The following is a 19,575-nucleotide window of genomic DNA, read 5'->3' as shown; positions in this document are numbered from 1 at the left end:
AGCGGCCGAAGTGAACTATTAAGGATATTACTCAGAAAACCGGGCTGTCCGAAGAAAACCCCGAGTGGAGAAGCCTGTGTAGGGGCTGGAGACAAATTCCAAACTGCAGAAACCTGAAGAAGTGGGATAACCTTAGGGATGGTGGCAGAAACCCTACCCGATCGCGGAACAGCGGCCGCCAGCAGCGACTCCCGGGTCTCCTTGGATCCCCCGGGAGCCTCCCAGGCCCGCCCCTCCCCGCCCCTCCCCGCCCCTCCCCGCCCCTCCCCGCCCCTCCCCTCCCCTCCCCGCCCCTCCCCTCCCTCCCGCCCCTCCCCTCCCCTCCCCTCCCACCCCTCCCCTCCTCTCCCCTCTTCCGATGGCTCGGCCGCGGCGGCTGCGCGGTGGCGCGCGCGTAGGCGGAGCGGCGCGCGCCGCGGTCAGCTGACTGCTCCGGCTGGCACGTGACTTGTTTCGTGGGCTCTGGGGTCCAGGAAGCCGTGAGGCCGGAGCTTAGGTCGGGTAGGGATGGAGCGCTGAGCCGTTAACGTCTGCCAGGCTGTACACCTCTGTACCTGTTACTGCTGCCACTTCCTCGTTTGACACTTCCCTGGGTCAGTGAGCGATGGCTACACCGGCTGGGGAGCCCCGGCCAGGCCGAAGCTTGCGCTGCGGTCGCCGCCGGGGAGGGATGGGGGCGGGCGCGGGGGCCGAGGCTGAGGCGTTGGAGCCAGTTGGGCGGCTGTGTCTGGTTTCTTGGTGCGGGTTCGTGGCCGCCTTGGGCCTAGGTTCTGTCTCTAGGGAAGAGGAAGGAGGGAAAAGAGAAAGGGCCCCAGGGGGTACTCAATGGCAGAGGCAGAAATAAACACTGCGGGTCTGGGATATTTCTCCTTGGATTGGAGTGAGGGTCACAGCGAATGCTCGTCCCCTTGATTGAAGGGGATGAAAGGTGACTGAGTGGCCCAGATGAGGATCCGGGGTTGGTGTTGTGAGGTCACAGCGACCGCGAGAGCCTCCACTGGGTGTACGCGCTTGCGAGTATGGGGGTGGCAGTTTAAAGGGTCTAGGAGCCCCTCAGAGAGGACGCAGGGTCCTTGTGGGCAGGGGAAAGAACGAGAATCCAGAGAACTGAAACCACTTTTATTAGAATGGGGGAAGGGTAGGCAAGAAGAAACCCCTGAAAAGGAACTTGAGGGGAGAATCACACGGGCAAATTGAATCACCTGAGAAACAGAGGAGTAAGGGGAAGGAAAGTTTGGTTAGATTCTGTTTGCACCCTTCAACTGAGGGTAGTTATAGCTACCCCAAAGCAGTCCTGAAGTACACAGGGGAGACCTGGATCATTGGGGGTTGAGGGGAGACTCCTTAGCAAAGATCTGTTTTGGCCTTCCAAACTTATCCTTTGGTACTGTCATCTACTCCGGAACATCTTTTATTGAACAATAGTCACAGGAATTACCTTTCTGTTTATTTTGTTCTCACAGGTCCTTTGAGAGAAAGTAGATGAAAATGCCATTCATTGTATAGTTAGGGACCTATCTAGACCCTGGACCTAGAATGGACATCAAGTGATGTGTCCTAAGTCTAGCATAACTTCCATCATCTTCTGATTGCCGATTACCTGCACAGTACTTAACCACAATTACATCTAGAGAGAAGGGTGAGTTTTTCGTAGTGCACTGTAATCTTTGATTCAGCACTTTCGGTGAACTTTTTTGAGTAGGACAGCTTCAAAGGGATTTGGCAGCGGTGGTCAGTGCTTTAAAAACTGCTTTTCTGTTAGCTTGGGTGAAGCGGTTCGATTTACAGTTCAGCTGGAGGAGATAACGAGCAACAAGGTGGGCAAAAGGCGCTCAGCTTGTCAATCACGGTTCTTTGGCAAACAAGCAAGTCTCAAATTGTGCTGAAGACGGAGCCTCGGGTTTGTGTCTCAGAACTCCCGGATCTTTTTCTCTTTTTGGCGTATCTTGCAGGGACTAGATAAAATCTAAAGAAACAGTACTCGGGATCTGACTAAAGTAATGCTGAGAGCTAGGTGGTTAGTGTAATACTGCTTTTAGAACTGGGCAGGAAATTATCATTTTTATTTTTTGGCATTTAGTCTTAAGAGCCTTATTTACATTAGTTTTCTCTACCTAAAAGAAACGTTTGGGCTTCAAAAATTTGATTCCGTAATTATTTCCACAGCTTGCGAAATAGTTGCATTGGCTAAAGAGCAAAGCTGGTACGCCAAAATAAACCTTTGCCAAAGGATCTTCTTGTGGTCCAGTCCCCAAGCGGTCAGTCTTCCTTTTGCACTTGAGCCTGTTTAGGTGTTGCTGCAGTTTTGACCAAATACCTACTAGTTAAATTTTTTCTTGTATGTATTTGATCTATGTGCTGGAGTAAACCTTTTTCACCCTTTGGATGTGGAATTTTATACCATTTTAGTTATAAACTAATTCATGTTCGGTTCGCATTTCACTGATGTTTTGAAGACATAGTAGAAACCATTAGCATGGTGACCTTGGAAAGATAGCTCAGGCAGTGGAGCAGGGCAGTCTAAAGTTCCCCTTTGACAAGAGTGAACCTTGGAACTAGAAAATTCAAACTGTATTCTTGATAAGGAAGCAAAATCCTGTTCCAAATGTGTAGCAAATCCGCTATACATTTATTGAGTTCCAAGAGGAGCCCTGTGGGCAGTGGAGGAGATGTACTTTGGTTACATCATAGGATAGAAGATGGAGCCTTAGCTCTGTACTTGAAAATAAAATGCAGGTAAATGCAAAAATGGTGTTTTATAGAAAGAGATTGATGTATCTTTTAAGATATTTTAAGCAAACTATCCATGAATAGGAAGTTATTTATAAATTAAGCTGGTTAACAGGTGGATTGACTTTACCATGAAAGGTTTTCTTTGTGAACCAGTTTAGTGTTTCTCAGTGGGTGCTGTTGGCATTTTGGACAGGACTGTCCCTTGTTTGGTCCCCATCCGCTAAATGGTGGTAGTGGCCCCCATGTTGGGACAACCTAAAATGCTCCCAGAGATTTCCAAACTCCTCCTGGTGGAGAGAGGTACCATTTGGTTGTGAAACATTCCATGTGGTGCCATCCTTTATTTATTGGACACATATCTGAGTGCTTGTTAGTGACAGGCCCTCTACTAGATGATGGGGATATAGAGGTTAAGAACAGTGTTTTAATAAACTAGCAAGTAAAATGTATGTAGTCACTAGTTCTGTGGCCTTGGGCAAGAACTTTCATTAACTGTTCTCTCATCTGCAAGTGGGGTTGGTGATACCATCTTCTTTGAAGGAATCAATTACAAAATTGCTTAGCATATTGAAGTGCTAATCACATAGCACATATTCAATAAGTGGTTGTCATTACCAGGAAACAGGATCTCAAGCTTACTTGAGTGATGAATTGGGGGCGACAAGCTTGTTTTAGGTCTTTGGCTTGTTGAATTTCAGGCTAGAATACATTGTCTTAGAGATATCAGCACCTTCTAGTGGAAAACATGGTGTTGTGGGTCCAGTCACTGTTATAAATAACAGCCTGAAAGAGAAGGGAAAGTAACGTTTGGGAGCCGTAAGTGTAGAATCAGGGAGTATGCCTGGCATGGAAGGAATTGTTTGCTCCCTGGTCAATGTTGAGTTGCCTGTAGCAGAGAGAAAGTCTCTGGGCCCTCAGAAGGTTCTGATGATTCCTTTAGTAATGGGGGTACAGTGCCCTCCTTGCCTATCGATTCAGCTTGCTTTAGCAGAAATTGCAAGAGATTTTTTAACATTGTGTTATGAGTTGTTACCTTTCTAGCTGGTTTCAGTTTTTATGATCAGCATCTATGCCTAAGTAAGGCTTGGTTCTTACACATTTATTCTAGCCAACTGTAAAATAAAAGATGGCAGTTGTTTATAAAATACTTAAAGATTAAATTGTCTTTCATATTTCAGTATATTTATGGCATGAAATTCAGGTAATCCTTAAAAGGATTATAGAGCATTTATAGGTACAGTTTCAGTTGAAAACAAAACAACACAAAAGTTAAGATTTATTTAAAGAAGGTGTGTGGTCCTGATAATTTAAAAATTTCCTTCTGTGTGAATCACGAAAGTCTCTCTTGAAGGTAAATCCCCCATTGTTGTTGGAAAACTTTTAAAACAAGTTTTATTGTGAGCAAAGTCCCTCCCACAATCCCAGTTAAGATGCTTCTGTTTTGAAGGCTAGAATTTTAACATTCAGAGAGGAAACATTTATTCTTACTCTTTATTGTATAGTGTTAAAAATTTCTAGGGAAGGATGTAGCAACGTTTTAAGATGAATGGATTGTGGTAAATGTTTTGCACTGATCAATTCTGTTAAAAGTTGATGGTCACAATTGGAAGGCTATGTGATATTTCACTGATATCTGAGGTATGCCTTCTTGTGCTTGTTGAAATAAGTCACTTAGTAAACAACTTGGTATTTCAAGGACTGAAAAAGGAAGTTGTTTGCATTTACACCCACCTTCCAGCCTTTATTGAGAAATTTAATTTACTGTGAAAGGTGGTTGCATTTCAGAGACTAAAATATTGGTTCCTGAAAGCATTAAAAGGACTTAAGTATTGGAGCACTTATAGGGGTGCTGTACTGTTTTCTGTGGTTGCCCCTATCCTGGGTCAGGCTCATACCTTCATTTACAAAAGAAATGCTAGTTGCTGTTTGGGTTATTGTCCCACCTTTTGTGTTGTTGTGATAGTTACTACTTACTCTTTTATTTTACATTCAAATCACTTGCGGTAGGAAAATAATCCACCGCCTTTAAATTCTCATAAGTGGGCAATACAGTAATGAAATAAACAGTCTCAGAGCTTTGGACCCAGGATTTCCTTTCTTCTCTCTTTTCCTTCCTTCCATTTTGAAAAAGAGTTGTTACTGCTTTAAAAACAAAAAAATACTTATTGCAGTCAGACAAGATAGAAGTGTTTAAAAATTTTGACTAGTGTTTCTCTTGTGCCTCCAGTGTATTCTGCCTTGATTTTTTTTTTTTATCTTGTCATCTGCATTGTTTTCCTCCTACCTTTCCCTGCACACACAGACCTACCTACTCGTAGAGACCTACACACACATACACACCCACACACACACAAGTATAAGCTCCTTCAAGACAGGGAGTACATTTTGTTTTGCTTCTTACCACAGTTCTGGGAATTTAAGCACCTAAAACATTTGATGAATGATATGACCCTAACTTGAAAGCAGTTACAATCAAACAGATATTTGGGCGGAAAAAAACGTAAAATAGATGTCTGCTTTAATGCAGTCTGTTACATGGATTTCAGTGGACATGCGGGTTGAGGGAGAAATAGTTTGGGATTATATGAATGGATTTGGTTCATGGTTAGACTTGGTTGGGGAAATCTTTTTGTTAAGAGAATTTTGAGTTGGTTGAAATAGGAGGAGAGAGGTTGCTTTCTGCAAAATGGACTGTTGAGCAGAGGCAAGTAAGAAAGAGACTACAAGCAGGCCTGAGGTAAAGATGGATAAAGGGAGGTCAGAACATTGTGAAGATAAGGCAGAAAAACTCAGACAAAGGACATTAGTAGTGATGACTGTGAAGAATGGGAGATTTGAATTTTATTTCTGAGCAGAAGCAGGGCTAGGGGCATATGTTTTTGTGAGTAACTCAGCCTCCCATCACCTAGAGCAATGTTTTTAGTGCTGGAAAAGTTTTTCAAGAAGTTTTGGGAATGAATCCGGATTCTAACACTGTGGTCACAAAACCACCTATTTGTACGAAGGACATTAAAATCCTCTGTCTGTCCTTCATAAATGAAATAAAATTGTGTATTTCTTGAGCAAAGCAGTAGTTTACCCAGATTTCGTATTGTTCTGTACGTGATTTCATATGTTGCTTTTCACTTTTTAAGTTTGTAAGCTGCCATAGAAAGCATGCAAAAAATGGGTTCATGTATTTAAGGTTTCTGAACTCCATAGAACAAAAATCATTCCTGTATTATAGAACTAACAATACTGCGTGATTCTTGATAATGATGGTATGACATTTAGCCATCTTATTAAGGAATATTTGCCATTTCTTGTAACATTTACTATGTAACTCACTATATAATCATGGAAATACCTATTTTACTATAGTGGTTCTGAAACCTGTCCGATAATCTGATTTATTTGAGGAACTTAACAAGAAAATAGAAAAAAAAAAAAAGAGTCCTGGGTCTTACCCAGTATAGATTCATGGAATATAGGAGCAAAAAAGGATCCTGGATATGGTAATCCAGTCCTCTCATTTTACAAATGAAATTTATGCAGACAATGATATGCAGAATTGGGATTAGATTCCAAGTCTTCATATTCTCAGTGCAGTGCTGTGGCCGTCACACTACGTTTCCTGAAGTTGGCATTTAGGTTCTTTCTGACTGAAATTCCCAGTGAGTTAAAAAGGCTGTTTACCAACCTTGATCTCATACTTCAGACACAGCTACTACTAACCAGCTTTACTAACCAGCTTTGCCTTTACCTTTTGTATTTATATCCATGGTTCTTTGTTGCCATGCCATTTAACGGTCTCTAAACTTTTCAGTGTCTTCAAGTGTGAGGATATTGCCCCACTTTTTTTTTTTTTTTAATGAAGTGTGTGGATTTTTTTTGGCATTTACCTGTAGTAATTCATTAATAAAAAATTAGGAAACGAATATGCAGAGAGAATGAAAATGAACATTCATAATCCACTCCCAAGAGATAATCTTTAATAGTTTTTTTTAACAATTTAATGTTTATACCTATATATAGTCTTCTTTCTTAAAGCTGTGTCAGCGTTTTTATGGCTTTTGATTAACATTGACAAACTGCCTTCTAGAAATTGTCCCTTTTTAAAAAAGTTACAGAACTTTTTTGGGTTATCCTGTGATATATAATTATTTTAGATTGAGGAAATATTAATGATGGCAAGTTATTGTATCTTTATTAATGCTTTTAAGTGAATTTATATTTTATCAATCATGCGAGCATGCTATCCATTTGCAAAATTAATGACACATATGTGTAGGACATTTATTCAAGCTACATCTGTCCTTTTTTTTTTTAAACAGAAATGAACATTTCTCCACCTTACTGCCAAAGCAGTGCTGCATTCTTCCCACACATAGTATTATTACAGTCTTTCTTTCAGCCTAGACTTGTTATATTTCTCATGTTCATTGTTGTTAATCCTGTTTTCTTTTAAATGTTAAAGCATGGGGCTGAGGGGTTGGGAGGTTGTGGTCGAATCCCTAGCAAAACCAAAAACTCAGGAAAAATACATACAGCAAAACTAGAGGAGACTTCAGCTTCTGGCCAGCGTGGAATAACTGGTACCATACTTGCTTTCCCACCATAAACAACTAGAAAATTGGATAAAATATATGAAAAAACTGCTTCCAGTTTTTGGACAACAGAGGTAATACAGGAACCAAGAGACAGGAAACAAATGAAATGAGCTCTATAATCCCTCTGGCTTTCTGCCTGGAGTCACTCTCTGGACCATGGTTTAGAGGAGACCAAGCAGAGCATGTTGGTCTTGCTGAGTTGAGGAGACTTGGAGTTGGGGAAGGCTTATCTGGCTAGAATTTGCAGGTTGGATTGGCTGACAGGGGGGAGCTAGACAGAAAACCCACCATCTGTAAAGGAGTCTCTCTCTGTAGGAGGCCCGGCAAAGAATGACTAGAGAGCTTTAGACAGTTGCCAGAGCTCATGGGGCCAGAAGGCATATGAATACCTTATTGAATCCCTGGGGCATCCCATGGAATCCCCGGACGGTCAGATCTTAGTAGAAGGGCTACATTAGCTCTAGAGTAAAGCTTTAGACTTAGCCTAACAAAGTATAAAAACAAGCTTGAAATGAAAGCATGCTAAAGCTCAGTAAGGTAACCATCAGAACAAAGCACAACATTCTTAAAAGGAAGAAAACAAATCCGTGATCAACAATCTAATGTTGTGAATTGTAAATATGCTCAGTGAGTTAACAGAAAACATGACATAATGAGGAAAGAGAAGTTTAAAAGGATGGGAACTTATAAAGGTGAAAAATACATCTAAAGCGAAAAATTCACTTCATGAGACAAATACATTACTTTAAAGAAAAGGTCAGCCAGCTAGAAGATGTAGCAAGAAAGTATCCAAACTGAAGCCCAGAGAGGAAAACAATTTAAAAAAGTGAATGCATGCTCAGTGACCTGTGGGACAATAGCAGGTGGTTTAATATACATGCCATTTTTGTCTCAAAAAAAGGGAAAGAGAAGCAAGAAAGAAATTTGAAGAAAATAATGGATGAACGTTGAAAACTATAAACACAGATTCAAGAATCTCTCTGAATTCCAAACAGGATAAATCCTTGTGACCCTGAGGGTAGGCAGATTTTTCTTATGTCAGAAATCATATATTATAAAAGAAAAAGTCAGCAAACTGGACATCAGAATTGAAAACTTCTACTCAAAAGCACCATTAAGAAAGGGCAAGACATGAGAAAATACGTAAGAAATACACACACACACACACCTCTCAAATTGTATCAAGATCATACAAAAAATTCCTACAACTCAGTAAGATCAATGCAGCTTTTTAAAAAATTGGGCACAAGATTTGAATAGAAATTTCACAAAAGATTTGAATAGAAACTTCACAAAAGAAGATATACAAATGGTTGATAAGAACATGAAAGGATCCTGAACTTTGTAGTCATTGTGGAAATGTGAGATTCCCCTGCAACCCCCTGGAATGGCTGAAAATAAAAAGGCTGACAGCACTAAGTGTTGGTGGGCATGTGAAACAACTGGAACTGTGTATCTTGGAACTGTGTATCTTGCTAATGAGAATATAAAAGATTACATCTACTTTGGAAAACAGTTTGGTGGCTTCTTATAAAGTTAAATATATGCTAATCATTCAACTCAGAAATTCCACTTCTAGATGGTTATCCAAGAGAAATGAATGTGTATTTTCACAAAAGCTTTGTAGAGGAATATTCATAGCACCTTTGTTGTTAATGGCCCCAAACCAGTAACCATCCAAATGTCTATCAACAGGTGAATGGATAAGCAAACCATTGTACATTCATGTCATGGAACACTAAGCAGTAAAACAGAATGAACTGCTACTGATACACAGGCCATAGCCAAATATCACAGACATGCTGAGCAAAAGAAGCCAGATATAAAAGAGTACGCAGCGTGCACTTCCATTTACAATGAAATTCTAGATCGGGCCAAATGAATCTATAGTGTGACAGAAAGCAGATTGACATCTGCCCAGGGCCAGCAGTAGGGTAGGGATTGACTGGGCCTGGGTGTGAGGGAAGGCTTTGGGAAGACAGAAATGTTCTTAATCTTGATCTTGGTGGTGGTTATACAGGTGTGTATGTTTGTCAAAAACTCATCAAACTGTACTCTTGTAATGGGTGCATTTTATCGTATATAAATTATATTTCAATGAAATTGACTTTTTAAAAAATATGGAGGAAGTGAAGGGAGCGAACCAATTATAAGCCAGGTATTTTAACTTTATTATCTTACTTAATCTTCACAGTTACTTATTCATTCAAGAATATTCAACAAATACTTTTTGAGGTTCTACATACCAGCCTCTGTACCAGGTACTGAGAGTACGGTTGTGAGCAAAAGCTATCATGGTTTCCACCTACCCTAATGCACAGTTTATTTGGTAGAAAGACATCAATAAAAAGTGTTGCTCAGGGAAATACTTAAAAGGTGCTGTGAGAGCATATAATACATTCATCCTTAGCATGTAATATATGCACTCATGATATATGACATGATACATATTGTAATATATATTTCATGTAATATATGAGGCATTTTCTGTGCCTTGGTTTCTTCATTTGTAACTACTATCCATGCGATATACCAAATGAGTTAATCCATGTAAAGTGTTTTGACTGGTGCTGGTAGATAAGAAGTGCACAATAAGTATTGGCTGCTATCTTGATGACATTTGACAATTCTATTGATAGTTGTCTAATGTTGCAGGGGTACTGTGCTAACTCAGGAAACACTGGAATAGGACCAGGTTTGGGGGAAGCCATTAGGAGTTTGACTAGAAATGTTGGGTTTTTTTGGAGACATCCAGGTGGAGATGTCTTGTAGTCAGCTGTGGAGACTTGTTGGGTACAGCTCTAGATGCAGCAGAGGAGCCTAGGCTGGAGATACAATTTGGAATAGTGTTCAGCATCTAGACTGGAATTGCCTTGAGTATAAATAAGATCATCAGAGAGCAACTGTATACACACATATAAGAGAGGGACTTAAACCTTGATCTGAGTCTTGAGGAATGCCTTCTAAATCATTTTCTCTTTTGCTTAACATATGATTTGCCTATATTTATGCCTGACTTCCAATATACACGATGAAACAAAGGGAAATAATAAGGCATAAAAACAAGTCAGTTGAAGCAGTCAGCGGAAGTGGAGGTGTCCAGACCTTTGGTGAGATGATAACCAGTGGACACCAGTTTTGACTGTCTGTGTGGCTCAGAAAGGGAAATGTGTTTAGCAACAGGGATTTCATTTTTTGACCTCCCCCCCCAAATATGTTCATCTGCAAAGATAGGGTATTTTTGGAACTGAGCGTAATTTGTACTTCAGTTTCAAAGAGAAATTTTTTATGTAACTTGTTTAAGTGACAGAATAACAATGGACAAAAAAACAGGGATTTTGCAGAAGACTTATTGATGCTCTTCTCATAGGCAGTTCTTACATTTATCCTTAGATACTTAAGTCGCTTGTCTTTCCCATCAGACTCCTCTTATATAGTTTGCTTTGACCAGAGGATAGAAGAATTGAGGCCATGGCTTTGCCGAAAGTACCAACAGGTTCTTTCTCAATCCCTCTCTTTTATATTTCTATATTCACCTGTAAAATAACGAAAGACAAAGGCTTAGTAATCTGCAGCTTTACTGATTTTTAATTTATATACTACTCTAAGGTTAGGATTTGTTTTCTGAAAGACTAAATTTTAAAAAAAAGCTTTATAAAACATTTAAATATTTTTCTTGGCCCTTATTTTTTTTCTCTAATCAGACTTTTTGATTGGTTCAGAGTCATTGTTATAATTATATTTCATTTATTCATAAAACAAGCAAGGACTTATTCATAAAGTCTCTTATTTATTCATAAAGTCCCTGCTGTTGGCAGGAGTTGTATATGCTGGGTTTTTAGAGCATCAGAAAAGAAGGTATGATTCTGGCCCTTCAGGATTTCCCAGTCAGGTGGAGAGGAAAAGATGTTATGAAAAAAATGAGGCAGAATAGTGTGATAAATGCATAATTGTTGCATTTACAAGATAGTAAATAAACAAGATATTTCCTATGTGGGACACTGGGAACAGCCTTTAGAGGCAGGATGGGACTCTAGTTTTGTTTAGAATTACCATGACATTATTTCATTTGATCCTGATGAAAGCTCAGTAGAGTCAGGCAGGTATTTATAAATGAGGAAATAGGGTCCTCTTTCTATATTTCTTGAAATCCTTCGGAAACCTGCTGGCTGAAAAAGATTTTCTAGAACTCTAAGTGGTATGATAGTGACATCTACTGTAATAGCTCATATGGTTACAGTCTTTGAAGAAGCTGCAGTTTAGATAATTTAACAGTATCATAAGGAAGACCTTAACAATTGATTCTGTCACCTGCCGTTTTGCAGGGAGAGGAGGTGATCTGCAGGTCATCAGATACTGTTTTTCTAGCCAGGCTGAGTGCTTTGTCTGGGCTTACCATCACTATTAATCCTGTGTTTAGTTTGTTGGCCATTTGAGAGAGTGCAGCTCTTAGTGCAGCCTTTTTAGTAATGTTGGAAAAAATCATCTTAGAGTACAATTCTTGAGATTCATTTAATACCACCATCTGTATTTTCACCAGTTTAACCTTTCTGAGTATGTTTTTAAATCTGTAAGTGGGGGACTTCCCTGGTGGTGCAGTGGTTAAGAACCCGCCTGCCAATACAGGGCACACGGCTTCGAGTCCTGGTCCGGGAAGATCCCACATGCTGCGGAGCAGCTAAGCCCGTGCACCACAGCTACTGAGACCGTGTGCCACAGCTACTGAAGCCCGCACGCCTAGAGCTCGTGCTCTGCAACAAGAGAAGCCACTGCAATGAGAAGCCCGCTCACTGCAACTAGAGAAAGCCCGTGTGCAGCAATGAAGACCCAATGCAGCCAAAAATAAATAAATAAATAAATTTATTTAAAAAAAATCTATAAGTGGGGAGGATGATATGTATCTCGTAGAGGTGTTAGGAAGATTAATTGAAATAATAACGTATAAAACATTTAGAGTAGTACCTGGTACATGGTAGATGCTCTTGAAATGGAAGTTAGAAAAAAATAAGAATATTGAATGGCATATATGTTCAGGTCACCTTCAATTGTGTAATGACCTGGTAGGATTACTTTATTTATTTTTAAACATTTTTTTAGAAACTATTTATTTATTTATTTATTTATTTATTTATTTATTTTTGGCTGCGTTGGGTCTTCAGTGCTACGTGCGGGCTTTTCTCTAGTCGTGGAGAGTGGGGGCTACTCTTCGTTGTGGTGCGTGGGCTTCTCATTGCAGTGGCTTCTCTTGTGGCAGAGCGTGGGGTCTAGGAGCACGGGCTTCAGTAGTTGTGGCACGTGGGCTCAGTAGCTGTGGCTTGCGGGCTCTAGAGCACAGGCTCAGTAGTTGTGGCCCACGGGCTTAGTTGCTCCACAGCGTGTGAGATCTTCCTGGACCAGGGCTCAAACCCATGTCTTCTGCGTTGGCAGGCGGATTCTTAACCACTGCACCACCAGGGAAGCCCGGTAGGATTACTTTAATTTCAGTTGCCTTTTGAAATTATGGAAGTCCATTGCGATTAACTATAATACTTTACATTTTAAAGGAAATTTAAATTTACAAAGTTCTTTCACATTCATTATTTGATTGATTATCAGGACAACTTTGTAAGATCGTTATCTTCTACCTAAGACTCCAAATTTCAGGAAAGGTTAAACAAGCAGTGGTAGTAGAAAGTTTATGGTGGTTCTAATGAAAGCATATTAAAGTAGAAATAATGACACTATTATATTATGAGTTCTTCTGTGTTTGTGTGCTTTACCTACTTAGATTCTGAGTAGATTTGGTTTTGGATTTTCTTTTTCTCTGCGCACGCGCGTGCGTGTGTGTCAGGGAGAGAGGGAAAAGGGGAGAGGGAGAAAGATTGTGGAAGAGGGTTGGTTGTGTCTTAATGGAACTCTGGAAAGGGAGATCCACAGCCTCTTAATTCAGATCCAATAGTGTTGTATTATGCATCCCTCCCGCCCCAAGTCATATTTTAAATAAGAGACTGATTTACAAGGTTGATTGGCAAGTTTTTTTTTTTTGTTTTTTGTTTTTTGTTTTTGCAAATTTGTAAGCGTTTGATGGCCACTAAGTATATGCTAGGGATTGAGGAGATTCCCTTAGATTGAATATGGATGAAAATTAACCACCAGTTTGGCTGACCTTGTAGGATTTGCTAAGCCAGATGTGGCAAATTTATTTGGTGGCTACTGTTCAAATGCATTGATTCAATTCTTTTTCAAAGGTAAGAGTTATGCATGTTTTTTTACTTCCTATTTTGGTTTTATGTTTTAAAAATTTAAGATAAACCTATAAATTTGTGACTCTCCCACCTTCTTTTGTGGAATGAAACTATTGGTGGCTGATATTTTGGGTAGTCTCACTTCTTGACTAATTCCCATTTTAGGATGTTTTGTAATTTAAAAAAATTATGTACTTCATGTATTAGGTCTTTATCATCTCTTTTTCCTAGTATCATAAATAAATCACCATTTACCATTTATATGGATTATACCAGGTAAGTAGATTTGACTTTGCTTAGGATTGTATGCCAGTGTTGAATTGATAGTTTTGCAACAGGCTATGCTTATCACTCTGAAGTAATGTAGAAACAAGTGATATTAAATGTACTTTTGGTTTGTTTTGTTTTACATTTCAGAGTCTCTATTGATTTTGGGAAGAAATATCTGGTAACCAACATGACTGAGTTCTGGCTTATATCAGCTCCTGGGGAGAAAAACATGTCAGCAAACATGGGAGAAATTGCATGCGGCAACTACGAAGAACAACAATCTTGCAGTTACTTCAAAGTTCAACATTCCTGACTTAAAGGTAAAACTGTGCTGTGCAAAATCGTTCATCATAGAAGGAGAGGACAGTTGTCTCTGCTTACCTTTTGGTAGAAAGGAGATATCCAGATTCCTTCAAAAGAAAACTCTCATCTCTAGGGATTGGCATAATTTAAAACTTATCTTGTTCTTTCTGATCTTCAATTTTAGATAATAAGGAAATTGAGATGTCTTGGAGGAAACTACCAAAACAAAATAACATTTTTTCCTAAACTTTTGTGCATTTTCTAAATTGTAATTTAAATTTAATGAGAAATCTTATGAAATACTCGATGTATTACTTAAATATGATTTTTAGAAGTGAAAAATCTTGGGACTATGTATTCTTAAATATCACAGTGAAGCCATTTTTCTGTTATTAAATTCATGTAATACTCACTGATGTTGTAAATGTTTTACCATTGTACCTCTTTAATTATACTTGGCAAATCTATCCTAGTTATTTAATCTAGTTTATCTATTTAAACGTTTATTAAACATCAGTAATCTAGCAGCCTCTAAGTGAAGCAGGCTGCCAGTAATCAGTTGACTGAAACTTTTGTAAAGAATGGAAAAGATCATGATACTTATATTTTTCTGGTTAACCAAATGAGGCAGTTACATACAACACTCGTTTAAGAAATACTTAAAACCACTGGTTCTTAGTATTTTGGGACTTAACGAATTCCTTTGATACACTGATACAGACTGTGGACATTTCTTCCAAAACACGCTCATTTACACATGCACAGTTTTGAGTACAAATTCGATTACAGGGAATTCCCTGGTGGTCCAGTGGTTAGGACTGCATGCTTTCACTGCAGGGGCACGGGTTCAGTCCCTGGTCAGGGAACTAAAATCCTGTGTGCCATGCGGCGCGGCCAAAATAATAATAATCATAAAGTTTCCTTTAAAAAAAAAAAAACACCACAATTTCAGTTACAGGACGCTCTATGCACAGCTCTGGACCCCGCTTAAGAGCTGCTCTTGTAAACCATGACTTCAAATGATCCACTGCCACTGGGCAGGACCACCAGAGGCACAGGCCTGCTATTGTGGAATCTTCACATCTAAGTGGTGGGTTGTGCCCATGAATTAGAGGATTATCTTGTACATATAAATACTTTGCAGTGTCTAGCAAATATTTTTTAACCACACTTGCCATATTATGAAATAAAATATGGAGAACTTAAGATTTGCAGGCCCTTCAAATTCAGATGTTGTATTACATTGTTAAAAAAAAACAGGATGAAATCTCAGTAATGAAATGTTGTTTTTCCACTTCTAGGTTGGCACACTGGATGTCTTGGTTGGTTTGTCGGATGAACCTGGCTAAACTGGATGCATTTGTAGAAGGGTAATGTATTTATATGCATAGGCTAGAGCAAAACGAGAGTCACTATTAGGCTACCTGGGCATTGGTTTTATTATCACTGTGTATTCTGCTTATTGGAATGGTTTTAGAAAACAATGACTTTTTTTTCTTTGTAATCAACTTTAGAAGATACAATTAACGTACAATAAAATACACCTGTTTGACGTGTGAAAATGGTGACTCCTTTTAATATTTTTATTGAGATATAATTTTACATGCTAGGCAGTTCACCTACTTCAAGTGTACAATTCAGTGATTTTTTCATATATTCACAGAGTTGTGCAGCCATCACCACAATCAATTTTAGTACATTTTCATCCCCCTGCCACTATCATAAACATCCTGTTCCATTAGTAGTTACTCCCTAACCCCCCACTTCCCACTAACCTACTTTCTGACACTATACATTTGCTTTTTGTGGACATTTCATATAAATGGAATCATACAATATGTAGTCTCTTGTGACTAGCTTCTTTTCCTTAGTGTAATGTTTTCAAGGTTCATCTGTGTATGTAGCATGTATCAACATTTAATTTCTTTTATTACCAAATAATATTACATTGTGTGGATATACTGCATTTTGTTAATCCATTCATCAGTTGATGGATATTAAGGTTGTTTCCATTTTTTGGCTCATATGAATAATGCTACTATGAATGTTGTGTACAAGTATTTGTGAGCTCATGTGTTTTCATTTCTCTTGGGTATGTACCTAGGAGTGGAATTGCTGGGTCAATGTAACTGTACTTTTAACATTTTGACGAACTGCCAGACTGTTTTTTCCCAAAGTGGTTGTACCATTTTACAGTCTCACCAGCAGTGTACGAAGGTTCTAATTCTCCACAATTGTTGACAATACTTGTTACTATCCATCTTTTGATTATATAGCCATCCTGGTGGATATTAAAGAGAATTTCATTGTGTTTTTTTAAAAATTATTTATTTATTTATTTATGGCTGTGTTGGGTCTTCGTTTTCTGTGTGAGGGCTTTCTCTAGTTGGGGCAAGTGGGGGCCACTCTTCATCGCGGTGCGCGGGCCTCTCACTATCAACGGCCTCTCCTGTTGCGGAGCACAGGCTCCAGACGCGCAGGCTCAGTAGTTGTGGCTCATGGGCCTAGTTGCTCCGCGGCATGTGGGATCTTCCCAGACCAGTGCTTGAAACCCGTGTCCCCCGCATTGGCAGGCAGACTGTCAAACCCACTGCGCCATCAGGGAAGCCCTTCATTGTGGTTTTTGATTTGCATTTCCCTGATGGCTAATAACGTGTTAAGCATCTTTTCATGTGTTTGTTAGCCATTTGTGTTTCCTTCTTTGGAGAAATGTCTGTTTGAATCCTTTGCCTTGTTTTTAATTGGCTTATTGGTCATTTGATTATTGACTTGTAAGAGTTGTTTACATATTCTAGATACAACTCTCTTATCAGATGTGACTTGCAAATATTTTCTCTCCCATTCTGTCGGTCGTCTCACTTTCTAGATAGTGTCCTTTGAAGCACAAAACATTTATTTTAATGTCCAATTTATCTCTTTTTGTTGTGTGCTTGTGTTTTTGATGTTTTTATGGAAGAAAACATTGCCTAATCCAAGGTCACACAGTTTTATGTCTGTATTTTCTCTAAGAGTTTTATAGTTTTAGTTTTTACATTTAGGTCTTTGATCCATTTTGAGTGAATTTTGTATATGGTGTAAGGGAGAAGTCCATGTTCATTCTTTTGCATGTGGATATCCAGTTGTCCATTTGTTGAAAAGACTATTCTCTCTCCATTGAACTGTCCTGACACCCTTGCAAAAATCCATGGAACATAAATGTAAGGGTTCATTCTGGACTCTCACTTGTTTTCCATATTCCTGTCCTTAATGCCAGTACCCACATTGCCCTCTTTACTGCAGCTTTGTAGTAAGTTTGAAATTAGGAAATGTGAGCTCTCCAACTTAACTTTGTCTTTTCAAGATTATTTTGGCTGTTTGGTTCCTTTCATTTCCATTTGAATTTTAGGAAACACCATGTCAAATATCTGCTGAAAGTCAGCTGGAATTTTAATGGGGATTGTGTAGAACCTGTAGATAATTTGAGCAGTATTGCCATCCTGACATATTAGGTCTTTGATTCATGAACATGGGCTGTTATGCCATTTATTTGAAGATTTATTTGGTGATGCCTTTTGTCTTCAAAATTCAGTTACATTAGAAGATTTTTCTAGGCTACAGGTTTAGTCACTTGAAATTCAGTTACTGTGTATTTTAGCTGAAGATGGGTATGGGATCCTTAATAACTTTCTGAATTTGATTAATTGACAGACTCAGTCTACAGTCCCTTTGACTCTTGACGTACAGAGCTTTCTAAATACTTAGGGCTTAGGTAAATAGGTATAATTTGTAAAAAACCAGAATTTGGAGAATCTTAGAAATGTACATCTGATTAAAGCTTTAAGGGAACAGACCTGAATAGAGGGAACTTATTCTCAAAATCTGTGCAGAAGGGTTTTCTTGTTTTATGCTGTTATGCTTTTCTGAATTGATATAACCACCATAATGCAGTACTCTGGTAGTAAGAGGCTGAGGTGTTGCAGAGAGATCTTTTGACATAACAACATGTGGTAAGTAAATACATAGACCTAAAGATGTACTCATGAGGCAAAAGGCCAGTTGGGGGCCAGTTTTACAGTAGATTTATGCAAGAGATATTGAAACGTCAGCTAAGGGCAGGCACTAGGCAATAAAAATGGAAAAGAGAGAATGAAAGCAAAAGTAACAAACTGCTTTAGGTTAATAATTCCATGCATTCAGTAGAGCAAATGTGAAAATAATTTTTGATGATAGTCTCAGTTCTTACCATCAGTTTTTTGTCTCTTGGTTTCTTGATTATAGGTTTTTAATTAAGTAAACTTTCATGGTCGCCCCCCTGAGGTTGATTGTCCTTTGTGTGGTCCCACCAGCCTCATTGCAAGGTTAGGTCATGACAACGAAGAGGACGGTGAGAAAGGGAGGTTCCTGAGAATATAATTATTAACACTTACTTAGATCCTTATTAATCACCTCAGTAGCTCTCTAGATCTTCTTTAAATCATCAGTGGATGTCCTGAGTATAGTTTAAGGTTTGCGCACATTTTTAGGGAAGTAAGTATTTAGGGCAAATGCAGTTCATTTGGTCAGAAGCATTGCAAGTTGCCTATGCAGTTTGTCAGCTATTCTTTTCTGCACTGTTACGCAATCTTGTCTCTATCAGTCTTCCTGAAAGATATGAGGAATTTAAAAAATCATATGGTTGTTACACCTGGTAGAATTGACAGATGCTAGCTTAATGACTGAGTGTTCAGTTTTTAAAGTCTGAACATTGTGATGGAGTAAATTATAGTTTATACTTTTTCAGTAATCTAATCATTAGAGGCAAGTTTGTTTTTTTTAAGGTCACCATGTGTCAGGGATACTCCTCTAGAGATGCATAGGGAGATTGTCAAGGTCTGAGTTATGGGATGTTAGAGGTTGATAAATTTGACACCAGGCAGTTCTATACTCTGAACTATTTCTGTGGTAAACATGCACATTTAAAAAAAAAATATGGAAGTAGAGTTTGATTTACAATGTTGTGAACATGCACATTTTTGAATGTTCATAGCAGATTGGTCTGTTTACAAGATGCTCGTCAACTTATATTGGGAATAATGGTTTGTCTTCTTTGAAGGAATGGGGTGAATTTTGGAGACACAGCCAAGTGTATGGACAAATCCCCAAGTTAAACATGTTGAAGACTTACGGCTTACAATCATTTTTTCTGAATTTGTTCCACTTTCTTAGGTTTGAGGTCATTCTGCATAGGATTGCATTCAAATTTTTCCTTCTGTTGCTTTTTTCTGGCCCTTATTGGTTCATGTTGCAGGAGTTTCTTATTGTCTTCCAGTTTACACTCCCTGCTGTTGAGCACAAAGTCATTGGAGAAATTGTCCCAAGTCCTGTTTTGACCATATTACACCTCTCCCTAAAGGCTGACATCAGAGGCAATCTACCTGCAGTCTGGCCCCAGCCGGCCGTCCTAGCACAAAACTCCTTTCTCCTGAGCACGACACTCC

At 39.0% G+C, this 19,575-nt stretch overlaps 1 protein-coding gene across 3 annotated transcripts in view; it reads left to right on the top strand.

Moving 5' to 3' along the window:
- The first annotated feature begins 428 nt into the window (after nucleotides 1-428).
- ATP6V1C1 (ATPase H+ transporting V1 subunit C1) overlaps nucleotides 429-19,575 on the top strand; it is a 37,944-nt gene continuing 18,797 nt past the window's right edge. The window contains exons 1-4 of one of the 3 annotated variants that reach the window (XM_036830609.1): nucleotides 429-593; nucleotides 13,475-13,549; nucleotides 13,964-14,136; nucleotides 15,421-15,489. In XM_036830609.1, coding sequence (XP_036686504.1) covers nucleotides 15,434-15,489 — 56 coding nt within the window. In that variant the 5' untranslated portion in view covers nucleotides 429-593; nucleotides 13,475-13,549; nucleotides 13,964-14,136; nucleotides 15,421-15,433. Of the gene's footprint in view, nucleotides 594-1,496; nucleotides 1,640-13,474; nucleotides 13,550-13,963; nucleotides 14,137-15,420; nucleotides 15,490-19,575 lie in introns of those variants that run through there. The other 2 variants (XM_036830607.1, XM_036830606.1) reach the window with 2 other exon arrangements.

This window comes from Balaenoptera musculus, chromosome 17, assembly GCF_009873245.2.
Source record: "Balaenoptera musculus isolate JJ_BM4_2016_0621 chromosome 17, mBalMus1.pri.v3, whole genome shotgun sequence".
NCBI classification, from domain to species: Eukaryota; Metazoa; Chordata; class Mammalia; order Artiodactyla; family Balaenopteridae; genus Balaenoptera; species Balaenoptera musculus.
This window is presented reverse-complemented; position numbering and strand designations above follow the sequence as displayed.